Raw genomic sequence first — 22,712 nt, forward strand, 5'->3', positions numbered from 1 at the left:
TTTCATGTGGAATTTACTTGAGCAGGTCTCCTTTGAAAAAGAGATCAATGATCTCAAGGGATACACCTGGGTAAATAAAGGCTTGAAATGAAATGAAATGAAAATGATATATACATACAATAAAATAGTATACATTTTGGGTAAATATTTTTGGGTATACATACAGCCCCAATGTAACCTAACAAATGGCATTTAGAAAGGGGACCTCTGAACAGTTTGATGCCTCTAAATCTATTCCTATAGTGGAAGTAGTGCAAGGGTGCTGTAGTGGTATTAAATCCCTGCACTGGGTGAAATATGACTGCAGCGATTGCCACACCTCTTCCTCAACTCTTGAGCAATGCACTGCCCCCAGTGAACATGGATACAAATGGTGCAGGAAATAAGACGTCTTTAGCTCACTGTCTCTGCTATCCTGCAGCTGTTTGAGTCACGTTCTGTATTTCATAATCACGTCTCTGTTTCGCGCGTTAATTGAACCCTCCCTACCATGAAGCACGAGCTACTAATCATGCACAGACGTGCACCAACGTGCTTTTTAGCCCGACATTTCTTGGCGGACTCGAGCTGCATACCGCCCCACCCCTTACAAACAACATCATCCCCACTGTACCTAAATCAGGAAGCACCACCGAGACACGTTTTTTTCTCGTTTTTGTGTTACGGAGGCACTTTGGTGAACAAGGCAACGGCGAACCATAAAGGGTGAAAAGGCGTTATTGTTGATGCTGTTGACGACCACCGTCGAAAGAAGACTGACAGTTGGTTACATCCAGTACAAGGCTCAGCTGTGGATGCATTTGACACAGACTAACCGGAGAAGGGTATGTGCACGTAACATTAACCAAAAAGCAAATGAAAGTCTATAAAGCCCGTGTAAAGACAGTTTCACACATGTAGTGGACGCATTACTATCGCATTAGTGGGGGTTTTTCTGCCGCAGGATACGCGATGTAGCGATAGTAAACATGTTATCCACGTCGACTTGTTTACAACCGCTCGTTTCGAAATCTGCAAGGACAATATGCACGGCATGTCATATTGTTTTGCCCGTCCAAGTCTACCTAAACCCTGTGTGACTATTAGTAGTGAGTGTTTTTAAGAAAGCATCACTGCCAGCAGACAGTGTCACTGCTTTGTCATGTGCTTTTGACAGTGTCGCCCCCCACCACCTCTACTACAACCACCACCCTCCCTGTTGCCTTCTCTCCTTGAAACCGAACATAGTTAACAGGCAAAGCAATTTAACGAGTATTTGCTCAGTGGAAGCTTAACACGCCGTTCTAAAAACGACTTAAGGCATTATATCAATATCTAGAGTGTTCTCTTCAATTCGGCATGTAAACCTAAGGCCAAGCTGGACTTTAACCTAATACAATTTAGAGTTTTTGTAATTGCCCCTTAATTTACCACCGGAAAACCCGGTTTGTTTTCGTAGCATTCTACCGTCGGTGCAAGAGTGAAACCCATTGTTTAGTTTAAACTGGATTAAATGCAGGTGTCATATATATGCCGAATCGACCACACGATCACAAGTATTTCTGTTAAGTGTTTTTTATATTTCACGAGTCATGGAAAATATGCACCAAACCATTTATTCTTAAATGTGTACGTTTTTTTAACGGAGTTTTGCGCGTTTATGAGATTACCTGACAGTACAGTAATTGCTGTATCACAAGGGAATATGTCAGAGACTATGGTTTCAATATATTGTAGGTTTTCCTTTGCTTGTAGAAATATTAATAGCCAGCATTTAGGAGCTGAAAACATGCACTGAAAAGCCTTGAGGACACTAAATATTACATAATTCTTCATCCTAAGCAGGGCCTGGTAAGCAGCAAGCTCCACTTGTTACTCTACTTTACATCAAAACACTAAAGTCCCTAACAGAAACCCTTCAGGCTCTATTGGTCTTACTGAAGATAACTTACCTATGCACTGAGTAATTCCAGGATGTAACAGCAGCATAGGACCCAATATGACACGATGCAGAGTGTAATTTTTACACATAGTAAGTTTCATGAAAAAAAGAGTGAGTCCAAGCGTTTATATGCTTATTTAATGCTGCTGCTATGTACGGTCTATAAATAAATAACTCACACACATGAGTGGCTGCTTACGTCTGAACTGCAGTGATTTATTGAAGCATGCAGCATTGGATGTCCTCTAGCCAGGGAACACTCAACAAAGGTAACCTCTGGCTCCATTTGATAAAACACTACATGCAGGTTTAACCCTTAACTTTTTTCTCCACCTTGAGTTGAGAAAAACACAACACAAAGTAGACCGTGTTAGTTGAAACACTGAGTGTGATATCTCATTTTCAATATATCAGGTGCACACGGTCACACTAACATGATTGAATTTGTTTTATTTGACACAGACAGTGATAGACATCTGTTTGGGTTGATGTTGTGGCATGTCAAGTATTGGTTTGTGGTATGCCAGCAGTTGTAACCGCCGCATAGTTTGAGGAGAAGCCTCTGCTTGCCTTGACTACCTGAGCTGGGAAGGCTGCAGGAATGCATTCCTTTACATTTTCATTGGATTTGCCTTGGCTCAGCCAAGAGAGAAAATACCAGAGGTATGCTCAGCCGTCGCTTGTGTCACTCTGCATTCCTTTGTCTTCATCTACAAGACATGCTTATACCAGCCGGCTGCAAAGATACAGTTCTCCCTAAAAATGTAAAATACATATTTGCTATTTATCGAAATGAATTGTTTCGGTTTTAGTTACAGAGAGTGTTAAACTACACCCCCCTTCCCAAGGAAAGTGCATCTAGTCATGGACAAGAGGCTCATCATTACTTGTTGTGTGTGTAGTTCAGTAGAAAGAAAATAGTTCCTTTATGAAACTGTTCACAACAAGGTCTGTTGACTATCTTGAGTAACTAGGTCTGAAAAAATACATTGCTTTTGAGTTTTTCAAATGTTTATTGACACTTTGGGCACCACAAGCCAAGTGCAATCTCGTTTTGTTATATACGAGGAGGCAGACATCTCGATCTCTCTACAACTCACACTAAAACATGTAGATTTAGTCCCTAGAAGTGTAATTTGGCAGAGAAACAGCAAGGGATTTTGATTGAAGGCCTTAGTTATTCAATACAAAGTAAGATTTTCCACCCTGCTTAAGAAATGTGCGTGCAACTGTAAGCTATATCCGTGTTGTGCAGGTGATACACTGAGGTTAGTCAACTTCCGTTGTCACAAACTAACACACTTCCTCCCTTATCACACTTCCCCTCTTGTCTGCGCCTATTCTTGGCAGACAGGTTGAGTCACATGCATTACCTGCTTCACTATCAACAGCCCTTCTACAGCAACGCAAGAGATTTGTCAGAGTTCTCCAAGGTGTGGTGCTGCCAGTCAACTCCAGGTGCTACCCCGTCATCCGTGGTGTCATTCCCTGCCTGCAGTGTGTTCTCACAGGGATCACAGCAGATGGTGGAGCTGAATATTTTGACTCCGGATCTAAGTGAAGAGGTTGTAGCTTGGATTATTGGATAGGAAACCCCAGGTGGCTGTGGGTTGTGTCATCTCTGTTGAGGAGTATTGAGATTAAGCCTCAGTCCCAGGGCTATATCACTAGAACGCCCCAGGGATTGACAGGAGGTGCCCATGCATAACAAAGCAAAACAAATATAATTAACCAAGCAAATATCTATACACAGCATTGGACCCATGGGACTATTGTTTTTCCGGTAATTTTCTTTCAGAGCCATATGTGCTTGTTCAAGGGAGAAGTCCCACAGCGGTCCTCTCAAAAATGTAAAGAAGTTGTGAAGAATAACAGCTGAATATTTGTCTGTACACCAACCCCTCCTCCTCCTGCAAAACAACATCTGAGTATGTGCGCAAGAATGACATGGGAAGCACAACTAACTCATGTTATGAGAGAGGAAGCTACAGTTAGATAGCAGCAGCCCTGGTTGTTCAGACAGGCAGCTGGAGCCCACAGGCAAACAGACCTTCACGGCTGAACGGTCACTGAGCTGACACAACTCTGACTTCTCTTCTAGCCTGGTCCCAAATATGACTGTCCTCACTTATTTACATTGTTGACTTCAAACCAGACTGGCATTGTTATCTAAGAGTTTTCACGATTGTGTCCTAATAGCAGTGATGATGCAAACGCAGGGCTCGATCTGTCAGTGATTAGACAAATATTTCTGAGATGACTCAATTGAAAAAGTCCTTAACAATCTGCAGATACCTTTAGTACCACAGCTGTTTTTGTCTTTCCTGTTTAGTTGTTTTTGTCACTTTCCTGCCTGCCGGTACAAACATCCTCTTCTAAGAAAAATGTTGACGCATCAAAAGTCACCAGCCGTTAGCGAAGTCCCTCTCTCTTAAGTTACTGATGCTTGGCCTGAAAAGCTTTCTGTTCTCTGTTCTTAAAACCAGAAATCTGAGGAACAAAAGAATGGTGGACAGACAAAGGCTTCTCATTTCCAGGCAGATAATGACAACAGTTTCAGATGTATGCACTAGCTATACTAGTTCTAGTTCTAGTATATTGTTCTTGAATTACAGGGTACTGTTAGATAGCTATTTAAAAAAAAAAAAATGTATTGCTTTTTATTAATTCTACCGTGTTGTGTAATGTTTATTTATACTGTTCATGCTCACAACTTGTAGCACTTCGGGATTTGAAATCAAATATGAAGTGCTTTATAAATGGAACCCATTATTATTATTATTATTATTATTATTACTATACCCTATTAATCTACCCTTGGTTGAACATTCTGTCAATGGCTAACTTTTTAATGGTTTCATTTGACAAAAAAGGGACTCTAATATACATTTGATAGCTGCAGAAATAATACTTTGCGAGAAGACTGATGCTAAAGCTAATCACGTTTAAACAGGCTTTAATTGCATGCAGATAATCAATCAATTTTGAGAGCGGTGAGAATTGGCCGGATCAAATTGGCCGGATCAAATCTTCTCCCCTCTTTCATCTGAAAATTATTACATTTTGTATTGCTCTATAAAAACAGATATCTGTGTATGAATGAAGATAATAGACGTACAATACTGTGGTATGCATTGTCTCTATTCTAATTCCATTGTCAAGTCTCAAGTGTCTAATTGCACTGTACCCAATGACCGGCACTCGAAAGAGGGAATCTAGCCTAGGCCCATTACAAGAAAAAACCTGGAATATTGTCCAATTGCCCATGAGGTTATATTGTCATCCGACTGATAGCAGATGGGTTCAATGATTATTTTCCTGGCACTGCAATTCATGTTAAATATAGAAGACAAAGGAGAAAAGATACAGCATTGTTCTTGAATTACAGGGTACTGTTAGATACTCTTAGCTTTAGAATGTTTATATGGTCAAATTTAAGGCCACGTTTAGACCAATTGCAACTCTGCATCAAAAACGCAGCCCTCTCATTCATCTGAATGCTTGTCTCATGCAGCAAGGATGCCAACACATTGGGGAACCAGCAAAACAAAGCAAGGTGGTCAGGAAACATGTTTAATTGAATCTGAATGTGTAATTCCTGGAGGATTACTTTGTACGTAAACGCTGTATTTCTCGTGTTAATCTGGGATCGTCTCAACCCAAGACAAATACATTGCCACTGTGACAACGTGAACACAAATTGGTGTATGTCTTTAACACAATGCTAACAATAGCAAGGTGGATAAATACACCATTCAATTAATTCCTTACACTTTTGCTTTTGTGTTTTTGCTTCTGGAAAGGCTAGTAAAAGACACTACTAACTCTTTACATCTATCACTGTTACCCTTTCACCTTTACCTCGATCAAGGCAGGCCTATTCTGGCAACATCCCAGAAGGAAGTCAAAGGAAGAGAAAGGAAGAGAGGCTTCCTGCAGCGAGCACTCATCACTGCTAGAGCTGATGTCTTCCCTCAGGGACAGATGTTGACCTTCGACCTCAAATCTCTTGTCCAGAGGAGAGGACTTTCCCTGTTAGGCATCGTATTATTCTATCACTATTTCTCATCTCATCACTCTCTCTTGTGCCCCCCTCGATTCCAATCCACTCTCACACACTCACACACATGCTCTGTATTTATTACGTAATTGACTCTCAGTAGAGTGCAACACGGTGCAGTCACTGAGGGCAGCCCGAGGGTTAAAGACAAGTTGTTGCATTGTGCGAACAAGAGAAAACTTAAAGCGAAACAAAGGAATCTGACATCGACAAACAGAGGCACATTTGTTCCAGCCAATTACACTTTTAGTGGTAGACTGAGAAATGGTTTTATCAGCATGTTGTGCAGTGTAATGCCAGGCAGGCTTCTTAGCAAATCAAATATGCATGCAGTGGTTACAGTGAAGTACATCTATTGTGTGTGAAGTGCTTCAGTGACCAGTGTTGGGAGGGCTATAATGTAAATCCATTCAAATACAATTTGTTTGTTACAAAAAAAATGACAAGTAAGACAAATTAACTTCCATGCTGAAACATTTTGTTGCTTGAAAGAAAAAAGAACATTACTAATTTTCAGAAGAGGTCTACCCAATAGAACATAACTTACTATGATTTATGAGCTGGGAGAAAATTAGTTTTTGATGCTCTTGCGGGCTCTGCTTGCACATTGAACCACTAATCACAACATTTTTCTAACAACCAAAGCTAGCCCTGCTAGTCGACAATTGCTACATCCAATAAGCAAAGAACAGGATACAAAAGACATTAAAACAAAAATTGGTTGCAATAAGAAACGCAGCCTCACTAGTATAGAAAAGATTAGGGCTATGTAAAGGATGATGCTGAACATAAACAAAAACTTAAAAATATATATCACAATAGGAGTTTTTGCCAACATCAAGCAGCAAAAGTGTATTCATTGATCTACTGGAAGTTATTTTTTTAATTTCTAATAGTTGCCTGCTAATAAGTCCACATTTTACCAAACGCTCCCTAATTACTTACTTTAGTTCAATATACTAGTTTTGATGCTTTCTTTTGTGGGAAAGTAGTTATTGAATGTGTTCACTGTTGCTTGTGACACTTTGATGTACTAACAAGCTAAACACAAAGAAACACAGCACATTGTTCACTCGGCTGCTTACATCCATCTTCTCTCTGAGTCATAGTCCTATAAAAGTCTGTTTTATGCTCTGCGACCCTCGCTTTGAGGAAGAATCCTTCAGACGTTCCCGGTGGTGTGAAATCCATTTGTTATTTTGGCTTTGTTTGTAATTGTTTCTTCAAACATGAAAGCAAAGCTTAACTTACAAAGCAAGCCTCATTGTGCAGAAATATATTGTTTCCAAGGCTGATTGCTCCCAAGGGTTTTATTGCCATGCTTGTCATAAAGTATTACTTTCTCTTTTTTTATCAGCAGTTGCACAGGACAGGAAGATTTATGTTGCAAAAAGGCAATATCCCTTTCATATTCACAGACCTACAGTCAGTGAAATACATTTCGTAGGAGGTTTGTTTAAATGCCAAGTTCCTTTAAACTAATGAGCTCCTTTTGTTATCTGCTTAAAGCCATGTAAAACATCAGCTGCTAACGAGGATGTAATAGCCTCAGGTGATGGACAGATCCGACACATAATTGCTCATATGACGTGCTGCAGACTCTGCTAAGTGGTAATGGATTCTTCCAGGTGCTGGCCTATCATAAGAGCTTTTTCCATCCTAAAAGGCAAACAGAAATGTTTTCAACAGATGCACTCAGAACACCTGGCAATTAACAGCGACTTATACGGGTTAATTTGGGTAGGAGTGATAACATTTTCTCACTGCACGTTTCCAACGCCTTCCTATCGCTGTAAATTACAGGGCGATGTGTGAGGAAAAAGTAAAGGCCAGGCAAACAAGTGTGTTTGCAAAAAGTACTGCTGCCGAGTTCTAATTTCAGCCTTGTATCAGCCCCCTCCTCCTCTCTGCAATTCACACTCTATTATGCAACAGTCTTTTGCAAGTCCTCGCAGGATCTGATTGTGTAACATGGAGAGCGAAACTGGTTGCAAGGCCTCACGTTCGGTCGCACAGAATCCTGGTGGCGTCGTGGATATCGGCTTTTACGCTCAACTGAACGCATATCAACCGGCACTATAAGTGTTTCATTTTGTTTAATCAAAGGGGAGTTTCTGCTTACTTTTGCAGCTACTTGCTTATGCTCTCTCTGACTGTTATGGATCAGCCACCAGCACAATCAGATAAGATTCAACACATTCACAAAAGCAGTTTAAAAGGAAGTAGTTGGGAGTTTTTCAGTCCCAAACTTAGTCTCTATCTATCTCATTCTTCAGCGCTAATGTATTTCAAAGGTGAATGGGAATGATTTGCCGGATGTAGATTAGGAAGACAATCTAAAGTTAGCCCTGCCTGCTGAACTAAACTATAGTTTCATTGCCAGATTCGATAACGATCCTATACTTAGTTTTTTTAAAGAGGTCCTATTATTCTTATTTTTAGGTTTATGTTTTGTATTTGTGCTTCGGCTGTGACTTGTTTACATGCATTAATGTTTACTACCTGTGCTGCAGCACCTCTTTTCACCCTCTGTCTGAAACCAGAGCATAGTCTTCTCTGATTGGTTGGTTAGCTCGCTGGCTCTGTTGTGTTTGGTAAATCACTTGGAGATGTCCCGCCCCTTAGCCTATGACGTACAATGTGTTGGAGTGCTAGCCAATAGATGTGTGAGTGTATACATATTGATGTCACTATGTTACAGAACTAAACAAAGTCCAATGGAGGCATTTCAGGCAGTGTGGGAGAGAAACTTCCTCTGGAGGGAACTTTGGGATTTTAGTCTTTGCAGACCATTTACATGCACAAAAACCTATATAACACACTACAGGAAAGGGAAAACCCCCAAAAGTACAGGGCCTCTTTGTGGAAAATCCCATTTACCGCAATTGCCAACGTATTTAGAAAAGTAGCTAGAAAATGGTGTCACTAATCTCATGGCTGGATTTATGATGGAAGTCCAGTGGAGAATAAAGTTGTGTTCAGATGTTTGTTTAGGAGGCTGTGGCGCAGTGGAATAGAGCGTTGGTGTTCGGATCAGGGGGTCACAGGTTCAAACCCCACTGCAGTCAGCATGTCGTTGTGTCCCTGGGCAAGACACTTCACCCCAAATTGCTCCTGTGGGGATTGCTCACAGTATTGAGTATGTAAGTCGCTTTGGATAAAAGCGTCTAACAAGTAACATGTAATTTATGTATTTATTTGAACAAGGACCATGCATACAGACTGATACAGACACATTAATCTCAGAAAAGAGATGAGAACAACAAAATGCCTCTTGAGGGCATGAAGTGACAAAAACGTTTAACATGTCTCCATTAAAGGTAATAAATACATTAAAAAATGTCATCTGTGGAAGCTGTGGCGCTGTAAAAAGCACAACCAATTATTTTAGCCCGCCCGGCTAAAATAACTGGATGGCCTACCTGCCTGTCAGCCTTCCATCTCGTGCACAAACTTATCTCGTGCCCTCATTGGTCATGTGCGCGTTTGTGTGTGTTGGAGGAGGGGCTCTGTAAGGAAGTCTGATAGAAGGTGCAGATTTTTTTTTCGGCTGCGTACTTTCAAATTCTTGCGCACTTGAGCTGGTTTCTCCATTTTTACCTACCTTTTAAGGCCCATTGTAAATTCAGCCTGATCTTTCGTCAGAGCAGCAGCTGCACACATTTAGTAAATCTGCCAAAAATGCCACATTATTGAACCAAAAGTACACAAACAGCAGACTCAGACGCTCGTCAGGGTCCTGACATGCTGCACGCGTTTACATTTTACCGATATCAGCTACAGTTTTTAAACTATAGTTAGAAATGTAAGAGGTTTATCTCTCATTCAGATCAATGGAAAGGCTCTTCTTTCACTGCACATCTCCATGGTGACCTTTGATATCTGCACACAGGTGTTTGATAACGTCATCACCATGGTAACCTTTGATCTCTGGGCTTACACACACAGGTGTTTGATAACGTCGTCACCTCAAACACAAACACACAGACTGTCTCAGCCTAATATTTTCTGTCTGATGGCGACTTCATACTGACTTCAACATGTTCCACATATTTTATACATTATTGGTGACGTTTGGTTTTAGTTCAAACGTTTGCAGTTAACATATTCTGCTGCTTTTCAAAGCGTTTTTTACTTTCTTTTCTCTTCTTAATACACATTAATTCACTACTACTTACATTTAATATCTAACTCTGTCAGCCTACTTTCAGCTACAGAAACCATTCAACTATTACATTATTCAGCTATTTCAGGACATTGAGGCTGTTGTTTATACCTTTTTTAAACCTTTTCTTTAAAATATTAAGCTTTTAAAGAAAAGTTTTGTGAAATGCTGTGGCGTTTTGTGAAATGATGTAGTGTTTTGTGAAATGCTGTTGTGTTTTGTGAAATGCTGTGGTGTTTTCTGAAATGCTGTAGTGTCTTGTACTTCAGGGCCACCGTACTACAGAGACCATTCAACTAATAACATATTCAGCTTTTTCTGCATTTTCAGCTAAATTCAGCAACAAATGTACATAGTTTACAGCATTCACACGCATTTTCAGCAGGAAATGCATTTTCTAGTTTCCATCTGCAGTCCTTAGGCAGGTACATAACAATCAACAAACACTAAAACATTGCATAATCTCTATCAGTCAATCCTATTCTTTCCTTTAACATTTTACCACTTCTAGTACATTTGATTTATTAATACTATTAATTTTTGTCACTTGGAGATTTCATAGTTTTTGTTTTGCTGTTTAAGTACTTAACTGCTGTGGTAATAGCCACTGTCTGACGCACAGCTTGTGAAGCGTTTACATTTTTAGGTGAATGACGACTGAATGGATGCTAATGTTGCTCTGTGTCTGCTGAATGTGGCAACTGATACAACATGTCAGCTTTATACTGTAATCTACAGGTAGCTCTTGTCTTGCAAGTAGCCAGACAAATTGCCTAGGGTTGTTAAATGTCCCTCATTAATACACTTATTTTCAGATATAGCTCCTCCTCTCCTTTGAGATATATCAGGGCCGTAATGAGAATGATTTTCAAAGGACAAACTATTTTGTGCAAGTGTTTTCCAGTCCCTAGGAGAATATCTAATTGCTTAAGGTGCTCTTTTAGTTTTTTTTTTGTTGTGCAAATTCTGTTCCTTTGGGTGCAGAGCTTTTTACCTCGAGTTATATTGTCGTGATAAAACATCTTGAACTCAAGTTGATTATATTCTAATTGCATTCCTCCCTGAGAGCAATAATAAAACTGCTGCTAGTGGTAAACACTGCTCCCCTGGGCACCTTGTTCAGAGGACAACGGATGTATTGCACTTCTCAAGGCTTTATATTAATTAGATAATAGGTGTTAGTTTGGTGTGTGCGGGCGGCTGTGGCTAAGTGGATAGAGTGCTGGACTTCGAATCAGGGGGTATCAAGTTCTTGTCCCACTGCAGTCAGCATGTAGTTGTGTCCCTGGGCAAGAAACTTCACCCCAAATTGCTCCTGTGGGGATTGTCCACAGTACTGAATGTATGTAAGTCGCTTTGGATAAAAGCGTCTAACAAATGTAATGTGTATGATTGCTGACTTGGGTGGATGTTTTGTTTTTGGATCATTATTGCTCAAAGGTTGTATTAACATATATTACAATCTTTGGACTGATTGACCTGAGAATAGGGAATGTTTTGAAAAATAATGCTAAATTAAGCCACTTTTAAACATTGTGTTGGCATTGGTAGAGTTTCCTTCATTGTTGGCTGTGCAGTCGGCCAACATGTTAGCAGGCTTTGCCAACATCAGTTTGGACCATCAATGGACCCTCTAATGAACACATCAGCAAACGTTTTAAAGCACAAAATGTAGCCTAACATTTTTTGTGTTTTGTCTTGTTATAACATTGGGAAAGTCCAGAAAAGGAATTATTCAAATTCCCAAGGGTTATGGAAGCCTTTTTTGAGGGTTACGACATTTTTCTTAAAGCCAAAAATACATGCGTTGAGTATTTGAAAGTACAGAAGAAAGATCCTTCAGAGGAAATACGTTTTTATCTTTAAGTGATGGGGGCTGGCTAAGGTTTTTTGATTCAAACCATATTCAGCACTGCTGTAGGATAAACACTGTTTACACATTGTCTCACTCACACCTCAAATAGTTGAGTGAATGGCAGTTCTCATTTGCTTCAGATCAAATGTTTCATTTCTCGCGTCTTTATGAGTATGACAGTTTTTAGTTTTAGTTTGTGATCTTTGAGCTAACACACCTGATAGCTCTCCTTATTGCACTGACATTTGTCACATGTGGAGCTCTGCCTTCTTCTCCTTTTCCCTTGAGGGGAATAAACCTTTCAGCACATGTTTGTTCTTTTCAGACACTTTGTAGTACACCTGTTTGTTTTTTTTAGTTATTGCTGCTGCACTTTATTTGACATTTACTGTTTTCAACAGCATTGAGACACATTGCCACTCACTTTTTGATGCTGCACAACAACCAAGGATTTTGTGTTTTTAATCACTCGAATCATAAAAGCTGGTAACTGAGCAGCATTTTGAATAAAAAGCAGCACTGATATTGTTCTCTTACCATTACACATTTAAGCCGATGGCATAGTAGCAGATAGTGGAAAGGTTGCGAGATTAATTAAACATAATAAGTTATTAAAAAGGAGAGTCACATTCAAGGGGGATGACACTAATGAAGGCTGTGTTTTTACACCAGTGTTTCATCACCACAGGACATCAGAATATTGAACTGAAAGCAAATTCAGTTGCATTTGCCCATTTTATTGGATTTGTTTGGGCTCTTGGGAAAGGTTATATTCGAAATTCAGTGCAAACCAAGCTACTGGACCAATGCAGCTCCAAAAGGAGAGTGATTTTTATAGACTCTGTTTGACCCTGTGATTAGCAGCCAACTAGTGGGCTCCAAGTTATAGTGCAATATTGTAGGAAAAGCAAAAGACAAGGGGATGTATGGCATGCCACTCAATCAACACCTAAAGTGCCATTTCCTGCAGTATAGAGACGTTACTCATACCCACCCTTATAAAGCTTAGTTTATACTGCAAAACATATAATAGTGTTTCCCACAGGATTTAGTTGGAACCTCTAGGTTGGTACGGGGGCAAACACTATTTGAAAAAAATGTGTGTACATTTTGAGGTTAATACTTACATCGAGAGAACAAAATTAAAATGCCAAATGCATGAACAATGCACTCTGGTAAACAAGTTTATACTACTGCATATGAAATGGCAAGTTATAATATTTTTGACCAAAACCAACTCAAATGTTTAAAAAAGTGGGAATGCATTGAACACCTGTTTGCCCTCCCGAGTCTCATACTAGAGGTGCAACTGCTACATTGCTTAGGATGTCCACGACCACTTCGTGTTATCGCCTGTCGATTGGCAGTTTATTAATGCGAATAATTAGTTGTCTCTTCTGACACCAGAGTGACCCGTTTTTTGGTGCGCGCTACAACCCGATCCGTTCTCACACCAGCCCAAACACAGCGTGCTACACTTGTGGACAAACCAGTGTTTTTATAGCTGCGTGTGTGTGATGATGATGATACGAGGTAGCCCGCCTTACTTTGGACAAGGACGAGAGCATAATCTTCAGATAAATATGCTGTTTACGGTCTCCTGCTGGTGTAAACTTATTTCTCTCTGTTTTTCTTCCAGTCTCTGTCAGCAGCATGGGCCAGCATCTAGGAAAGAGAGAGGCTCCCACCGACAGCAAGGTAAGAGTCTTGTTTCGTGCCTGTGGAATAACAATATCTTCAAAATGTATTCAGGCTTTTTTGCCAAATGTGATCAAAGCAATGAAGCATGTGTTGGATTAGTTTCTCCAATGGCACCTGTGTGAACACTGGCCTTTATCAGCAGGACTTTGGACTCTGTTAAGTCATTCTGATTTATCACCTTCAGCTTTGCAGTGCACAAGTCTATCTGTTATTCCTCAGGATGTGGATTCATCTCTATGATCGATGCATAGAATGTGTTTTTATCTGTATAAGTGATTTGTGAGCTGCCTGTGTGTTTGTGGTTATACCCTCACGTTGAATCCAGGTTTTTCTATAATGGCACTGCCACAGCCAACTCCTCATAATCATATCTCAAATGTAGTGAGACGCAGTGATATGAATAATGCACCATCTCGTTGCTTCATATGCAGATTTTTGTTGCAAAGAGTAGTGGAGAGATGAGGTGGAGATGACTTTGCAAATTTTGAGTTGATGTTCATTTATATCCTTTCATAACCTATGCAGTACTTTGACTTTAAAGGATAGTTCGGATGTTTGGAGGTAGGGTTGTAGGTTCACTGTATGTCTCACCGGTTTATGGAAACAGCTGTGGTTGCCATAATAATTCTGTAACAAATACAATACAAATGTAAATTAATTTACAGGACAACACAAAAATACATTTGAACCCAGTAAATATAACAGTGTTTTTCTGGTGAATTGGCATGAGCCTTGTCTGTAAGACTTACATAGTTGTTGCTTATTATACATTGAATACCATTCCCATTCACTGAAAAAACAACATTGTTTACCTGTTAGCCTCATCATTAAGTCATTACATTTATTTTTTCAGTAATTTTTACTCAAAAGATGTAAGATGTAATTATACTTATCCATATTTGGTTTATAGTAGGTGGTGATTTGAAAACAAAAAAATACTAAAAGTGTATGCTTCATTAAACATAATTTCATTGCTTTATCTTTTCTTGATCCATCTATAAGTTGGATTTTTGCTCTCTTCAAACACAACAGACTTCATTGACAAAATCACACATTTTACCTTATTTTTACCAAAATACAAATGGACTGTTTAATGGACTGTATTTATTTAGCGCTTCATCCAGTCTTTATGACGCTTCAGTTTACATTTAAAAGTCATCATTCACGCCTCATTCATACAGAGTATTGTGCCCCTTGCTCAAAGAACAGCTAACATGCACACACATTCAACTTGGGGTTAAGTATCTTACCCACGGATGCATCGACATGTTGACTGCATCGAACCCTCAACTTTCAATTGAAAGAAAACCAAACTACCTCACAGCCGCAATCGCGCCAATACAAGGTGGTCGTCTGCTTAAATCTTTAGATCCTTTGTGATATTTGTGTCTTTGGTAAATCCAAACTAACCTTATTTTTGAATACTCAGCCTTTTCAAAATACTTCTGCGTAGATGGGATTGCTGGGAAACTCTTTCAGAGTTTAGACTTTTTATTATTAGACTTTCTTTTGCACACTGCTTTCTAGACAGTCATGTATTCTGTGTCCCACTCTTAATAGAGCCTTATTGCCATGGCCATATCCAAAGCATGATGGCTCTTGTGTTGCCCTATAATAACCCCCTGGAAACCATGAGCCCTCATTTTAACAATGATGCGAAAGAGAACCTGTTTGAACCGGAGAAAGTAAATAGATGATTGTGGCCATCAAGGCTGACACTAAAACCTCTCCAGGTACACATCTCATCTAACCATTAGCTTTGGCTCGGTGATCATCGGGACTCTGTTTGGCTACGTTCACAAAGTTCAGCTGTCTGACATTGATAATTGACCATCCATATAGCAGCACTAGACCCTATCATTATCCCCACAGCATCAACAATGTCACCCTGGGAGTCCATTTAGAAATAACTGGATTTTCTATTCAAGCAGAACTGATGGGTGTGAAATGTTGTACGACTCCGTTCTGTCAACAAGTTGGCAGGAGTGATAATTACACTGTAAAACATCTGCATGGATCAGTGGGTTAGGTCGACATAAAAGGCCTTTTAAATCAGCGCTATAGTATAATCGCAAAATATGAAAGAAGCTTGAATGTTCTTGCAACAAATTAAGTGCAATTTTAGCCTTTTTCTTTTCTAACAAAGTTTTTGAGCACCTCCCAATGATTATTTCTAATTGGTGGCGCTATGCTGGGTTACCACATGATGAAAAATGTCCACCTCTAATAGGCTGTAATTAAATATAGCATATATGTTTGACAGATTTTCTATTTTTGGTCTCGTCTTTTTACTCTTTTCAGTACTGTGAGTGCAGAAATTACCGGCCAGACGCTGTTCCCATACAGTATGCCAAGTGTGGAGGAGGATCAGGATTAAACTGGGACCGTAATGTAATTTAATGAATACAAGTTATTAACCTTGGCTTTTGCTCAAGTCCCTTTTTGTCACAGCTTTTTAAAAATTACATCACATGTAATGACATTGTGAGATTTGAAGAGGTTGCGTGAGCCCGACTTTAAGTAAGTAGGTGTTGAAAGATTAGTAGCATTTGGTTTCCGTGGGCAACAGTGTAAAGACCTGAGGTCTGCCATTGTTTTTGGTTTACCGCCTAATACCTGGCTGGTGCCTATAATAGGCGGATTGAGACCGAACCAGCAGGAAGGCTAATGGCTCAACCCACAGATGATTTGTTTCCTTAGCTGCTAAGCACACTCTAGTCTAGAGAGAGAAGAAGCAGGAGCAAGAGAATGGGATTACATTTGCAAGTGAAGCAGTCAAGAGAGGTGTTAGGGCAGCATGTTGCACCAAAGCCATTACTCCATTGTTGTTGTTTTTTGGATTTTATGTCTTCGAACACCGCAGGCGCTATATTGTGCATTAATCCTACATCCATTACATTTTTCGAACTGTTGTCCATGTCATGAACTCTTTCAAAACAGATCTATTACGCAATGAGAAAACAATGTGATTCTGTCGTAACAATGTGAGCTTTTGCGCTGCAAAAACAAAAGCATCAACCAATCAAGTTGTGCAAAAAGGATATATTCAAAACATAAATTATGAAGATTATGACAACAACATTAAAGAGGACATATTATGCTCATTTTCAGGAGCATAATTGTAATCTGTACTTCCACTGTGACAAGTTAACATGCTCTAATTAGACCCTCCAGAAAAACGCGATTCTGCGATCGCAGAATTGACCACATAATCGGCAAAATGGCGCAGATTTTTAAAAGGCCCCATATTTATCAAAAGGCCGCATAATCCCCGCATTTTTCCACACAGTTGAGAAGAAAAAAAGTTAACTCGTCTTGACGTGATGATGATGATGACGCAACGTCATCAGCTCGCGCATCACAGAAGGTAAACAACACCGTAGAGTGAACGTGTGGAGCTCACACGAGTGAGAAAACACCAAGATGAAAAAATCGAATCCATCTAACATACCGACGAACATTTCTGCTAAAGACCGGGCAAAGCAGTACCCCGATGTCTTGCACGAAAGTGGGGGGGGGGGAACTATTCTGCACCCCGTGCAACTGTGTGTTGGAGCATAAGAGAACATCGACGGTGACGACCCACTTTGATTCATTCAAACATTCGAAAATGCTTTCTGCTGCTGCGGACAAGAAAGCCAAACAACTCACGTTCACCGAGGCATCAACCTCCAAAACCCTTTCGAGGGCTACAAGAAACGAGGTGAGTAGCCTACAAGATTGAAGCTGGTCAAATAACGAACAAGTAAATGAAAACAATGAGGCGGAGAAGTGTGTGTGTGTGTGTGTGTGTGTGTGTGTGTGTCATATTTTGCAACTTCCCGCATTTTCACCGCATAAAATCACATAAAAACCCTGCATGTTTAATCGTATAATCAAGGATTTTTGCCCACGTTTTTCTGGAGGGTCTATCTAATGTTCAAAAGGTGCTTTATTTTTCACATACTGCCTGTGCTGCAGCATCTCTTTTCACTCTCTGTGATTGGCCAACCGCTAAGAGATGTCCTGCCCCTTAGGCAATCACATGCAATTGGTTGAAGCACTAGCCAATAGAAGCTTGAATGTTACATAGCTATGTTGCACAAGTAAACAAAGGAGTCCAGTAGAGGTGTGTCGGACAGGGGGGGGGGGTGTGGGTAGGGCTGTAACGATACACTAATCTCACGATACGATACACGATATTCAGCTCACGATACGATATATATCACGATATTCAGCCAACAATACGATTCGATATAATTCGATACACTTACATCATTTTCTGAAAGATTTTAAAGGGACAGTGTAATTTTGGTGACATCTTGTGAGTTGACTTGGATTGAATTAATTCAACTAAAAACTGAAAGCATCAATTATACAATATATGGCTCTGACTAGACAGAGTCTACAGCTTGCAAATGCTGGACAAAATGAATCAAAAGATGTGGTGAGAAAATTAGTTTCATTTATTGAAACAGTGCAAACTGTAGCTTACAAGCCTTTGAAACGTAAGTACATAAAGTGCAGTATCACAATGGACAATTAAAAGGTGCAGCAGGTGGCCTGTTCTGAACAGTAGTGCTGGGGGGAAACGATTATTTTGAAAACGATTAATCGGGCGATTATTTGATCGATTAGTCGACTAATCTAACGATTATTTTTCTGTTGTTCAATTCATAAAAAACGTAATGTAAAAAATTTTTTTTCACGATACTGTGTCTCAGGGGATCTTAATATTTAAGAACCTATTAATGTGTTATACCAGATTAACGGAAATAATCTCAGCTAACTGACGATACAAACCATGTTTACCAAAACAAAACACAAGTCTCATAAGAAGCATCTAAATGACCCCTGAGCGAAAAATGCTAACGGACATTGGCACAGAACTCAAGATAAAAGTACCCTTATTACTTATCGTAGCTGCACATACAATATATCCGATTAAAGCTGAGACTCCACAGATTATGTAGGTATATAGTATCATCACTGAGTGATCCGGACTCGCGGCAGGGGAAGCAAATACAGTCATCACAACACGTACCTTCACAGAGCTTCTCGGGAGATCGTCTCACCACCGTAATCTGATCAAAAGACGTGTTCAATGGCATTAAAATGAGAAAAAACGCGGCTGAATCGGTTAATCCATAGGTTTTTAACGTCTATGTATAAAAAAACGATTGAATTTATAATCCATAATTCCATTTTATGTAAAAATCGGAGAGCAAATGCTAGCTGCTAATGGTAGCCACCACAGCTAGCTGCTGCTTCTGCTAGGCTATGCAGCAGTCTCAGTGAGATATAAATATATAAATATCTTTGCGTTTTGGACTAACTTTAAAATATTCCCATGCTTTTGAAGACCTAGGGCGAGATGTTTTCGTTTGGGGGCTTCGTGCGCAATCCTGTGAGGAGGAGGTGGTAGCCGTTTCAGTCTCCATTGTGTTTGAAGTGCGATTGCGAACTGCTTGTTGCTTTGGGTGACCCACGTGTGTGTAGCGACGCGTCGGCGCGGAAATATGTTGTCGACGATATTTTGAAGTCGACGTCGACATCGTCGACGCGTCGCTACAGCACTACTGAACAGATTCTTTTACAGCATTTTTAGCTTAACACAGAATATGAGGTAGCCAATAATTCAAGTCACTAAGAACAACATTTAATGTAAAATGTACCTGCCAATAATTCAAGTCCAAAGGAGTAACATTTAAGCCAAAAACACTAAACAGAAAGGCTCCTCTCTACATAACTGCATCTACATTCTCTTCAGATTTTTGTTCAGGAATATAATCTGATCAACGTGGTCTGGGAGAAGTGCACTTCTCTGAGCAGTGACGATATCTCCGGCGGTAGAGAAGACCCTCTCCGGGGAGACACTAGTGCCAGGGATGCACAGGTACCTTTTAGCAAGGTGTGACAAGAGTGGATACTCATACTGGTGCTCCTTCCACCAGACCAGTGGATCTTCTTTCACTTCCAAGAGATCTGCCTCCTTGTAGCGGGTCATCTGCTCCTTGGCCTGGTGCTCTTGGGTATTTGTCTTGGGTTGTGCTCCACCACCGTATCGTTCACCACCAAGAAGGGCAGCCAGTGGACAAGACGGCTTTGGATTCCTGGGTGGAGGATGCTGACCTTCAAATAAATAAACAATAAAAACAAAAACACATTATTTATAGTTAATCACATTCCATAATTCCTACTCAGAGGTTCAGACAACACAGTGTGCTTCACTGGATAACAATGGGTGATACTGACCTTGACTGCTCTCTCCTTCCTTGAATCGCACACCATCATCTACAGTCTCTTCTTCGGATGCCATCCCCTCATCATCAGCGCTACCATTACATTTTCCTGTGCCCTCTTCGACCACACTCCAAAGGGACAACTAAATGAAATAGGTCAACATGAAATGAAATTCTTGAGCTTTCACTGTAATAAATCTTTTAATTAGTGTATTTAAAATCTATGCCTTTAGAACTGTTAACATTATAGTATTTATGCTTTTTAAACTATTTAATATTTATGCATTTTAAACAGTTAACGTTGTAGGATTTATGCTTTTTAAACAATTTAATATTTATGCATTTTAAACAGTTAACGTTGTAGGATTTATGCTTTTTAAACAATTTAATATGTATGCATTTTAAACAGTTAGCGTTGTAGGATTTGCCTTTTTAAACGTTGAACAATGTATTATTTAGGCCTATGCTTACTCTCACCAGGAGATGTTACATAGGATACAAGGCCAAGGGTTAAACCTAGCAGTACCATCATTGCCTTACCTCTGATGGCATTGGCTGATCCTGAGCCTCTGCAATCAGTCCATCATAAACTTCCTGTCTTTGGTTCTCAGTCAGGAAGGGAAGACTTTTGAATCTTGGATCCATTGCTGAACATGCATGGAGAGTTGCCCTGAGGTCGATGTACCTCTTCTGAAGATCCCCAGACATGGCAGCCTTCATCTCTTTTATGACTGCAGATTCACCTTCGATCGGTTTCAGTCCATTGATCAGTGTGTCCTGGAGGGGTGCGATGACTGACAGCGTGGGGGTCTTCTCCTTGGACATGTACTGTGTAGCCTCCTTCATGGGCTTCAGTGCGCTGACTACTTCTTCAGCTGTTGTCACGTCTGACTCAGTCAGTGTGCACAGATCCTTCTCGGTCTTCCTCACCTCACTCGAGAGCAGGGCTGCACAGATGGCCGGTTGTTGCTCAAGGAATCTTTCCAGCATGTCGTGTGCACTGTTCCACCTGTAGTTAAATAAAAGTAAGAAACTTTATTTATAGATTTATTTAAATGTATTTATTAATGACAAAATAAATTAGTAATAAAAACAAAATGAACAATTGAAAAGTAACTACGCACAAACCTTGTAACCACGTCCATCATCAGCTTGTGCTTTGGTAGTTGTAGAAGCCTCTGTTTCTCTTTCAGCATGTGGTTGGCTGTGGTGCTTCGTCTGAAGAAGTTCACATTGCGTCTCACTCTTCCCAACAGGCGTGCGACTGCTGTGATTTTGAGGGCACGTTGTGCAGCCAGATTTAGGGTGTGTGCGTAGCGTTTGACGTGAAGTGTGAACGCTGCCTCCTCAGCTGCTATTGTCATATTTGACGCGTTGTCAGTGACAATTACTGGATCCTTTTCTGTGATTTCCCACTCAGCGAGGGCCTTTCTTAGATGTTCTGCCAGGTTGTGTCCGGTGTGGCTCTCGGGCAGGGTTGGGTTGTAACGGAATACATGTAACGGCGTTACGTAATCAGAATACAAAAATCAAGTAACTGTATTCAGCTCGCGTTACATTTGAAAAACGAGTAATCTGATAACAGTTACTTTCGTAAACCTGAAGTGAATACATTTTGGCCATGTAATCAGTAACTGATTACATTTACAAAGTAACCCTCCCAACCCTGCTCTCGGGCATGTCCCTGGTTTGTAATACATACGTAACAAGCTCCCATTCCTCGTTAATAAAGTGGGCCGTGATGGTGACATATGCTTCAGTTGTTCGCGAGGTCCACCCGTCGCACGTCAGGGCAACTCTCTCCGCTTTGCCCAGGGAGGCTTTGACGTGTGCCTTTGTCTGAGCATGTGCCTGGGAACGCAAACCTTGGTGAGGTGTTGGCGGGTTGGAACAGGATAGCGGGGCTCCATCGCGTTCACCATGCGCCGAAAGCCTATGTTTTCCACCACGGAATAAGGTCTCAAATCCTGACAAATAAAGTAGGCAATGGACTCTGTAATCTTCTGCGACCTTGGTGAAGTAGATGGGAACTTGTGGGAACAACCGCCATCACTGTCCAGCACGGTTTGTTTTGGGTCACGCCGCGGCCGCAGCTTCTTGAGTTCCTGAGTTAGCATTACCTTGTCCGGGTGGTGACGTTGTAGGTGGAATCGTAGGTTATTGGTATTTCCAGAGTATTTCACGTTTGTGTGACACAGCTTGCAAACCGCCATAGTTTTATCTAAATTGTCGCTTTCCTTCTTCTTTTTAAAGCCGAAGTGCTCCCACACATCTTTTAAGCACGAAGGTGCTGGGTTAATGTGTGCCGCAATTCTCCTGAACCGCTTCGCACTCACTGCGAGAAGAAGAAACCGGCGTGTGTATCTAGAAATGCTCTACAGCGACAATAGCGGCTCGGCTGGCTGATGTAATCGCTCTTCATGCAAAGCGAACGGGGGGGAATGGGCAGGGAGCAGAGTGCCAAGCCGAACACGGGGAATTTGAATGGGACTTAATGTATCGATACCCGCGGCTGAAATATCGATACTTTCTCGAGAAACAAAATATCGATATATATCGCAGGATCGATTAAATTGCACAGCCCTAGGTGTGGGAGACTATCTACATGCACAAAAGCTATAACACACTACAGGAAAGGGAAAACCTCAAAAAGCATGATAGGGCCCCTTTAAAGAGGAACCGTTGTCTAAAAAAAGGCAGAAAACTTTATTACACCTCTAAATCATTCAGATCTATTCCTTCCTTACCTTCTTTCACAATAAAAGCATCAAAGAATCTCAAAATATCGA

General features: G+C 40.5%; 2 protein-coding genes across 4 annotated transcripts in view; one reads left to right on the forward strand and one right to left on the reverse strand.

The window, feature by feature from the left end:
* The first annotated feature begins 564 nt into the window (after positions 1-564).
* Positions 565-22,712, forward strand: part of mbpb (myelin basic protein b) — an 87,738-nt gene continuing 65,590 nt past the window's right edge. The window contains exons 1-2 of one of the 3 annotated variants that reach the window (XR_004570355.1): positions 565-824; positions 13,641-13,699. The gene's annotated coding sequence lies outside the window, so the exon portion shown is untranslated. Of the gene's footprint in view, positions 825-5,888; positions 5,956-13,509; positions 13,535-13,640; positions 13,700-22,712 lie in introns of those variants that run through there. The other 2 variants (XR_004570356.1, XR_004570354.1) reach the window with 2 other exon arrangements.
* Positions 19,284-21,394, reverse strand: LOC117555059 (zinc finger BED domain-containing protein 1-like). The gene is made up of 4 exons (XM_034229745.1): positions 21,052-21,394; positions 20,464-20,932; positions 19,937-20,066; positions 19,284-19,813 (listed from the first exon to the last, which is right to left on the reverse strand). Exons 1-4 carry the CDS (start codon positions 21,285-21,287, stop codon positions 19,437-19,439), a joined length of 1,212 nt encoding a protein of 403 aa, XP_034085636.1. The 5' UTR covers positions 21,288-21,394; the 3' UTR covers positions 19,284-19,436.

This window comes from Gymnodraco acuticeps, unplaced genomic scaffold, assembly GCF_902827175.1.
Source record: "Gymnodraco acuticeps unplaced genomic scaffold, fGymAcu1.1, whole genome shotgun sequence".
NCBI lineage: Eukaryota > Metazoa > Chordata > Actinopteri > Perciformes > Bathydraconidae > Gymnodraco > Gymnodraco acuticeps.